This window comes from Cynara cardunculus, unplaced genomic scaffold (genome assembly GCF_001531365.2).
Source record: "Cynara cardunculus var. scolymus isolate 2C unplaced genomic scaffold, CcrdV1 Un_Scaffold_5886, whole genome shotgun sequence".
Lineage (NCBI taxonomy): Eukaryota > Viridiplantae > Streptophyta > Magnoliopsida > Asterales > Asteraceae > Cynara > Cynara cardunculus.
Genome location: NW_020202647.1, coordinates 10,454 through 19,700, shown reverse-complemented (window position 1 = coordinate 19,700; position 9,247 = coordinate 10,454). Strand labels below are relative to the sequence as shown.

The window sequence follows — 9,247 nt, the reverse complement described above, 5'->3', positions numbered from 1 at the left end:
TATCTAGTGATAGCATAATACAAGTTGATTTCATTCTTCATAGCTTTCTTAATCAAGCGTTCATATGCTTATTGACTCTCCTATGCATCTGGTGTATTGTTAATTACTTTTAATTCATGTACGTACTTTTTCCACTCAAGATTACACCAATTAGGTCTTGTCTAGGACCAATTAAGATAAGGGAAAAATGCATTAAAACACAACAAAGTATGGTATAGTTCCTATTTTTGTAACAAAGAATTTTATTTTGTAACAAAGTTTCAAAATTTTCTATTTTGTACCCATTATGACCGGTTGCTGATTTTGTAACATTTGATCACATGGGTATGCGTTTGTGGAAGGTTTATGAAAGGTTTATAGCGGATGATAAATGGACATCCACGTCAGCAAATGTTACAAGATCAATAGGTTATCGGTTAAAAATAAGTAAAAATTTAAATAGGAAAATAAGAAATTTTATTACATTAAGTAGGAAAATTTGTAACTTCGATACATTGATTGATAATTTTTCTTTGTTACACTAAATAGGAACTAAGGGAAACTTCGCTGCATTTTGTCCTTAAGATAATGACATTCCAAGAACTACAAACTTTTTATCTTGAAGTAATTTAGGTAAAACCCCAGTATAAATTATGAAGAGATGAACCCACAAGGCTCCCTAGTCTCTAAGGCTAACTCATTTCATATCCAGTCTTCACTCTAATCTTTTATTCCTTCTCCTTAAATTTTTTTCTTGGTTGACATCCACTCCTAACAATTCCTTATTAGTCTTCTATTTAACTTGTGATTCCGTAGGTATACATGAGAGCTGTGATGAAACCATCTTGCGTAATGTGTCTTAGCTTCTCTTCAAATAATATTTATATTTTTGTGGATATACTGTACTATATATTTATATTGTGTTTACCATGTGTTATCGGTTAAATAAAGTAGCAGGAACATTTAAGCTAGGACACCCAAGGTCAATAGATAACTCAAACTATACACTTAAATTTGATGGAGATAGGGCCACAAAACTATTATGGTATCAAGTTTACCAACTATATGAAACATGGAACACTTCAAAACTTAAAACATGATTTTTAACCTCCTGATGAACTTTCACTTTTTTGTGTCCATGTGTGTGATATATATATATATATATATATATATATATATAATTCTACGAGAATTTTTATGAAAGCCTTTTATTTGCTTCTCTTCGATGGAAGTTTGATTTTCCCATAATGTATCCTAATTTTTGGCCTAATTCTTCTTCTGATGATCGATTCAACCTCTCACATTTGTACAACCAATACAACCCAATCAATTGAGATATTTATGGAAATGATGAGAGTTCATTTATTATGATTTGAACCGTCAATCAAAATTGGGGATAAAATGAACAACTTAAGTTACCTAAAGTGAAACAAAATTTTAAAAAAATGGAGAAGTAAATTCAACGACCGAAAGAGTTGTGTTGTTTTGACCTACCATGTCGCACCGCTAAAACCCCAGTAGTGTACAAGCCAACATTGCTTAAGCACCACTTACTCCTGTGATTTTGATGTCATATTTAGGTAAGGAGATGTCTAGGAAAACAATAGCATAAATCTACATGATAACATACCATGACTATGAGTTAAACCGCTTTTCTGTCATCGAGTGAAGTGCTTTAACTTCAAACTCGATTCCCTAAAGTTGGTCCACAACAACTACAACTCATCTTTTGGCTTTCTGATTCATATGACTAGCACTTATCAAGCTACATATATAAATACTATTGTAGGGTTTTAAATAATTTTTTAAACCCGTTTAAACGCAAGGCAAAATAATTTTAGGCTACGTTATTTGGAAAAACTTTTCCGGGAAGAAATCCTAAGCCGGATCCAATGACATTTAAAACAAATCTAAAACAAACCATGGGGTGTTTTAAAGAATACCTTTTGAGATMTGATGTAGGTTYTGACGAAGCATTTAGAAATCAAATCAGATTTCCTCTATCGGAGATCCATACACGAACACGCCTTGGCCTCTACCGGGTGCTAGCCCAAAACCCTAATGTAATATGCRTTTATACAAAATAAAGAAAAAGTTCCTTTTTCTATTTTTTACCGATCTTTAATAAATCTAAAAGATTGGTTATTCTTTTAGACTTAGGCCCATCACCTTATTTATAGTGGATTTCATGAATTATAGATTTACTATAATTCAAATAAGGTTTTGTATTTATCTCGGTGTATATATATATATATATATATATATATATATATATATTATCATAAACATAATTTATATATATACACACACACATATAATCCCGGTAATTATCATAATTATGGGGTATAAAAAATACTTTGAATCGTACAATTTCGATGTTATACTAATTTTTCCTTCATACGATTCCTTAAAGTTGGGCAGCTAGGGTTTATGTCAACAGTGATGAGGCATGCAGGCATGGAAGAAAGGTACTCAAACTGTAGGATCCAAATGCAGTGTATATTCGATTTTCATTAGTGATTGAAATAAAAAGGAGCAATTCTCATGAATGACCTTTTTTCATCATAGTAGCTCTCAACTTGTATATTGGAGCCAAGTCGCATATTTCTCTAATACATTCCGACAATGTTGGAAACAAGTTCTGGGAAGAAGAGAGATTAAAAAAATTGCTTCACTGTCGTAATTTTATAGGAGTTTGGCGTTCCAGCCTTATTGTTGATCATCCTTTTCAGGAATTCGGACTTCCAAGTCAAGTTGCCACGTTTTCAAAGGTGGGCTCACAAATGATTTGTTTATCATGTCTCTTCAGCTGTCACATCAATAATATTTTATTTATGAAATATATATATATATATATATATATATTAAAACTTTAACATCATGGTACTTGTGTGTTTAAGCAAAGTACACCAAGGAGAAGAAGTAATGCTGATGTTGGTAACATGGATATTCGTTTTGCTGAGATCAATGGTCCTGTGGCAATTGGCCTCTATGATATCCCTGGTATGTGACGTCTTCATATCTTCAACAAGGTTTTCTGTTGTCCAAGTAATAAATACTAATAGCATCATATTACAGTTTTGAAGATGAATCCATTGAAATGGATGGGGATGGGGATGGGGATTACGATGTCACTTCCAAGCTTTAGGTAAAACTTGTGGCTATGTTGGGTTTTATTCAACCTAAGAAAACTGAAAACAATGTATTTGTTGTTGCCAGTGGCCATACAGAGCATAAACCCCAGCTTCTCAAGTACTCTTGCCAGATTGAGTGCAGGTTTCTCATCTTTCAACCTTTGCCAGTTTGCATATATCTATACGTCAATATTTACGTGTGTTTTACTGCAATGGGCAGGGTGAAACCTACATCTCCAGCTAGAGTTTTATGGCTATTGGACAGGAAACATTCCTCTGAATCCCAAAACGAGGAATCTTCAACAAAAAGAGACGTGGGCACAGCAGTTATGCTTTCTAAACCAATATTGGCCTTGGAGTTCAATTGCTTGAAGATGCAGGTTGAACCTCCTGTTGTAGTTTCAGGAAAACATGGTTGATGTTAATCTCATCAATCTCAGTAACCCATGTAGCAAAAACAGGGCCACGCCGCCTTTACTGCTAACGTGACCCCTTTGTATTCTTGATTCCACTTGATGATTCCCAAAAACAAATATAAAAGCATATCCCTACAATTAACCATGATTATATTTGTATGCAGAAATTACAACACGAAGTGCTTTCTGTTGATTCTAAATGAATCTGGCTACAAACATAAAAAATAAAAATCCATATTTTTAATTATTTGAATAGAAAGACCTAAAAGGTTAAATAGCAACATCTAAAAAATCTTACACTTGTGTACTTGTAATCACAACTGAAATCCAAATTGGATCCCGGGGTGGGGGGTACTGGACAGGTGATGTTTTCCACGTCTTGATTGGATTGCAATGCTTGAAGGTTAGAAAGTAAAGAGTACAAACCCACCCACCAATTCCACATCATCAACTTAAATCAACTCCAAAACATCACAGTTACTTCATACTATTAAGTATATAATACTTGTCAACTATTGGTTATTCAGGATTCAATAATAAAACGTACATATCAGACTTGTGATCAGGAAGAGCTATCAAGTCCAATGGTCATAACGTTTTTGTTAACTGCAAAATAAGCATTACATAAATCAATATGACACTTTATTAAATTCCAGTTAACAAACACAAACTCAGAAGGTTGATGTAACCAAATTTTAGCTATTCCTTCACTCATACAGAAACCGCTTCCATCTTCAGGACCATGGTCTCTATGAAGAGCATGGATATGCATATCTTATCTTCACATTTTTCCCTTGACCTCACAATTTTCTTTTAAATCCATGACCTTGTGACAAGTGTTGGAATGTCACCTCCATTTACAAGAATGCCATTAAACTTGTCACAAGGTTATATGCTATTAATAAAATTCTGATTTTTTTTATTAACCTGGATATCCAACCCGTTATGCGAGCCGACTAATCCCGGGGCGACCACCTGCTTTGCAGATAGCCCGGAGTCACTGCATTTGAACCTCCGTGGCCACAAGGGGATTTTTATTCCTCCTTGGATTTGAACCTGAGACCTCTTGGTATTTTTGACCTTTGAAGCCAAGCTCAAACCAATCAGGCACCACCCTTGTGGTTATAAAATTCTGATTTGAGGTTAAGACAGTCCTGTGATTGAGGTTGGTTGTGTACCATCAACAGCATCATGTGAAGTTGGTGAATGTGTGCTACGGCTAATCCAAAATTGAAGTCGTGACTTGGCAGTGTCCTCCTCAATACCAAGACATTTGGCTCTACTCCAAAAATATGTAAGCCATGCCTGTATATAAGAAAAGGAGAAAATAAAGAGACAGGAAAGAGGTCAACAATTGAAATTTGAAACCAACACCCACCATGTGCTACTTGCCTAATTCCTAATTAGCTTCATAATAAACCATGTTGTATGTGACGGAAATAACTTCATAAATTAGTGCTAAGGTTAAGAAGAGTAATATTACAAAATGCACTGAGCAAATGTATTGGATAGGAAAAACAGAGGCAGTGACAGTACTTTCATGCCTAAAATACCATCATCTGAAGGAGACTACTATCTTACCATGAAAGCTCCAGGGAAAAATTGTATAACGACCGATGTAATTCATATAAACATATGTGCTATTACTTAACTCAGATGTGAAGAAACTAGACCATAACAAGCAAACTAAGTTCTTTAATTGTTGGTTTGAGAAATTAATGGAGCATTTCCAGTAATCTCTTGTGCACCGATTACTAAATATTTAAATAAAGAAAAGAAAAGGATTGCTGCTAATCAAACTCTTAAAGCATCTTTCCGTGGCCACAAGGAGATGTTTATTCCTCCTTGGATTTGAACCTGGGACCTCCTGGTACTTTTGACCTTTGGAGCCAAGCTCAAACCAATCAGGCACCATCCTTGTGGTTAATAATAATCTCTTATTATATCCACCTTGATGTAAAATAATATCCATTTAGACTGGTTGGGTTAAGAAAATTTCCTGTTCAGCCAACTATTGATACCAAAAACAGTAGCTCATATTTTTGAAGGTTGATGAAACAGTATCAAATTAAATGCACTTACCAAATGCCTCCATAAACTTTGGGTCACCTGAGGACATCTGCATATAGCAAAAAGAATAAGCATTACTTAGATCTGGGACAGAATGAATATACATAGAGCTCATAATTCATTTGCAATGAATTCGTTTTCCATAAACACAAGAAAGAAACAAGTTTTACAACACCACCTTTGCCAACAGGAAAAAAAAAAATGAAGGGCATGAGAAAAAACTTGGGAATGACGAACAATACATAGATCTACCAATATCAATCGATGGCACTATTTATAGCAGCTGAGTACAATCTAAAAGTCATAATTGCTCCAAATTGGAACCATTACTTTCTTTATATCAAGGGCTCTGTGTTTGTCATCTCCAATCAACAAAAACTCCTCAAGCACTGAATGATATCCCTTTAAGCATTTAGAGAAACTAACGTAAAGGAAAAAAAAGTAACTTGAAAAATATACAGATGGGATAAAGAATGAGGTGTTCCACATGACAAGCACATTCAGTGACTTAGACACTACAAAATAAGCCAAAGCTATGATCTAGCAAAGTGGACAGTCATGAGAGATGAGACCACATCTAACACTGGGAATAGCTGTCAAGGAACATAGCAGCTAAAGACCGACTTCGAAAACATCTACTGAAAATAGAAGATAAATGTAAAAAGAGAACTCAAAAGATTTCTAACAACTACACAAACAATAAGCTTATCTTCAAAGTTTGCCAGAACCTTGGGCAGAGATTACCTGACATAGTCTGTCGAGCAGAGCTCAGACGCCACAGTTGAGCCAGTGCAAGCACGATGCCATCTTCAACCTATAAAATAACAGTAAGAGATTTAACGAGACTTATTAAACTAATAGCAACCATCATCATGCATCATTGTATAATTTGTTCATAAAAGTAAAAAACCTTCAAGCAAGCAAGCTCCTTCAAACCCATTTCGACAGAGAGCATACTCTCGATATTCCCTTCACTAGTTAGATCATTCAAGTCCTGGACAAGTTTACTCCTCCTTTCCAGATTGCCATCACCTGTTGGATAATGTGAAAGGACAAATGCATGATGAGACATCAACTTACACAATAATTTATGAGATAACCACTCCACCACAACAATGTAAGCACCCAACATTGAGAATTCTCAGTAAGGGCTAATGAGCAGTTACTAGCCTTGTTCCCAGCATTCTTCCTTTGCCTTCTGCCCGGCTGAAACCACAACTTCGAAGAGAAGGGGTGCCAAAGATGACCAGTACTCATGCTTAGACACTGCAATATCAGCGCAAATACCTAGAAAATGACACATTTCATAGACATAAGGTCCACATGTTCAAGAAACTCACACAGACAGGAACATTTAAGCTAGGACACCCAAGGTCAATAGATAACTTGAACTAGACACTTAAATCTGATGGAGATAGGGCCACAGAATTATTCTGGTATCAAGTTTACCACAATAATTTTAACCTCCTGATGAACTTTCACAGCTTTCACTCTCTGTGTACATGTGTGATACACACACACAGAGAGATTCACAGGTTCTCATCTGAACCTTCAAACAGAATTGAAGATAAAATGAACAACTGAAGTCACCTGAAACTCTTGCTAATAAGTGACACAAATTGCAAACGAAAAATTTAAAAATGGTGAAAAAGTAAATACAGTGACAAACAAGCTTATACAAAAGAGTTGTGTTGTTCTGACCTACCATATGTTGCATCACATGGGGGAAAACAGGAAATTCACTGACAAACAAGTTTATACAAAAGAGCTGTGTTTTTCAACCTACCATGTCGCACCGCTAAACCCCAATAGCGTGCAAGCCAACACCGCTTAAGTACCACTTCCTCCTGTGATTTTGATATATCATATTATAGTAAAGAGAGGTCTTGAAAAAATAGCACAACTCTACATGATAACATACCATCTCACTCTGAGTTAAAACCATCCTTTGTGTCATTGAGTGAACAGCTTTAACTTCAGATTCGATTCCCTGAAGTTGGTCCATAACAACTGTCGCCTCATCTTTGGCTTTCTGATTCATATGAATAGCACTTATCAAGCTACATATATAAACACAATACATCAACTGAACTCTAAAGCATATTCTTTCAACCTGAAATAAGAGCCCAAAAACTTTCAGCCAAACATTTTGAGTAACGTCAGAGAACACCTTAAACACCCTATATCATTTTGTATATCATATCATACACTTATATAAGAAGCAACTAAATTACTGACAAGGCCTCGCAAACCCTCTATTATGATGTGTCAGTCGTAGAGAGTCCAATATTTCTGAAACTGTTATGGACACGTCATCTAGACTCTTTACTTAATGTCCTTTACCTAAGAGGTCTTTTAAATACAATTTAAGTATTTCTAGTATTACAAATTGTTTATAAATCAATTCAACTTGTACCACAATTCTTGGAAACTAATTTACCCTTTAGTTCAATCAAGGTTTCATAGCAAAGATCCTGAATTTCGGAAATGACAACCACCCAAGAGCGAACAATCAAGTCTGATTTACACCCATTATACGTGTTAAAATGATCTCACARGTTTGTGACTCGTTTCTCAAAAACCCTGGATCCAAGATTATAGTACATGGCCTAAGTCCATGCATATTGCACTTTCAGCCAAGAACAAGTGTTGGATCATCAATGGGGGTTATACAACATCGACAACGGACTCGCCTATGTTAGTTTATTGGGAAGGACCAACATGGTGGCATCTTGGACTCTCAACATTGTCAAGGAAGTAGCAAATAGTTTGGGATTCCTAACTAATGCTGCTGCCATATGGAAAGAATTGGTGGACAGATTTGAAGATTTTCAAATGGATGAAGGTTGAAGTTGTATTTCATATATAAAGTTAGCTATGGAGACAACAGAAAGCTTAAGATAAGCATTGAAACACTTTCCGAAGAGTTAGATATGGAAGAGGGAAACGGGAATATATTAAGAAGTTTCAGTGGTGTTGCTTTTCTGGGTTTCTTTAATTGTGTTGATTTCATAGTGTTAATTTTTTGTGTAACACAAAAAATATGTGAAGATGTTGTCTAAATTTGTGATGGTGGTGATAGTGAAAGAGACATAATATACAAGCCTTTCAAGTTGGAAGCTTTTTCAAGTCTGCAAGAGGAGCTTGGAGTTTGTGAGAAGATAAACTGATTGTTGTCACAACCATTTAGGAGAGGCATTGTTGAGTTTTGAATTTGTATTTTGCTGTTATGACTAATGAGTGGGTCAATAAGTTCCTTATTATTAGGGATCAATTTCATAGACCAGGTCAAGTTTTCTTGTTTTTTCTGTTTCTTTTTCAGCACATTAGCCTCTGTTAGTGGAGTAGTGGTTTGTGGCATCTGTAGGTTGCCAGGCCATTTAAAGGCCAAAAATTTTCATTGAATCTTATCAAAGTATTTCCCAAACTTGTGTGAAACTACTTTAGACTAACAGTGTGGGAGATCGTTTGCCTTTTTCTACCTCAATGAATGTTGAGAGTAGGGGGTTATGAGGAGGTTGAGTGTTCAATATCTAACTTGACACACTTGAGATTCTTTTAAAGATGTCATAAATCTTAAAATGAAGGAAGGTAAAACAGGGTTTTCTATCTAATATTTTAAATATAACTCTAATAGCCCATGGGTCA

The 9,247-nt window shown here is 35.3% G+C and overlaps 2 protein-coding genes across 2 annotated transcripts in view; one reads left to right on the top strand and one right to left on the bottom strand.

Moving 5' to 3' along the window:
- Positions 1-2,363: 2,363 nt before the first annotated feature.
- On the top strand, positions 2,364-3,677 carry LOC112504525 (protein NEOXANTHIN-DEFICIENT 1-like). The gene is made up of 6 exons (XM_025108465.1): positions 2,364-2,447; positions 2,671-2,750; positions 2,883-2,982; positions 3,058-3,127; positions 3,199-3,255; positions 3,334-3,677. The coding sequence occupies exons 1-6, from the start codon at positions 2,429-2,431 to the stop codon at positions 3,530-3,532; spliced, it is 525 nt and encodes a 174-aa protein (XP_024964233.1). The 5' UTR covers positions 2,364-2,428; the 3' UTR covers positions 3,533-3,677.
- Positions 3,678-4,672: 995 nt separating this feature from the next.
- Positions 4,673-9,247, bottom strand: part of LOC112504524 (coiled-coil domain-containing protein SCD2-like) — a 7,125-nt gene continuing 2,550 nt past the window's right edge. Inside the window, exons 3-9 of the mRNA XM_025108464.1 lie at positions 7,521-7,779; positions 7,386-7,446; positions 6,770-6,886; positions 6,510-6,631; positions 6,328-6,413; positions 5,612-5,648; positions 4,673-4,834 (exon numbers count right to left, since the gene is read on the bottom strand). Coding sequence (XP_024964232.1) covers positions 4,673-4,834; positions 5,612-5,648; positions 6,328-6,413; positions 6,510-6,631; positions 6,770-6,886; positions 7,386-7,446; positions 7,521-7,779 — 844 coding nt within the window. The remainder of the gene's footprint in view (positions 4,835-5,611; positions 5,649-6,327; positions 6,414-6,509; positions 6,632-6,769; positions 6,887-7,385; positions 7,447-7,520; positions 7,780-9,247) is intronic.

Coding starts and splice junctions, on each gene's coding strand:
- LOC112504525 (XM_025108465.1), top strand. Junction 2,983..3,057: donor TGGCCTCTATGATATCCCTG/GTATGTGACGTC, acceptor ATCATATTACAG/TTTTGAAGATGAATCCATTG. Junction 3,256..3,333: donor TCTTGCCAGATTGAGTGCAG/GTTTCTCATCTT, acceptor TGCAATGGGCAG/GGTGAAACCTACATCTCCAG.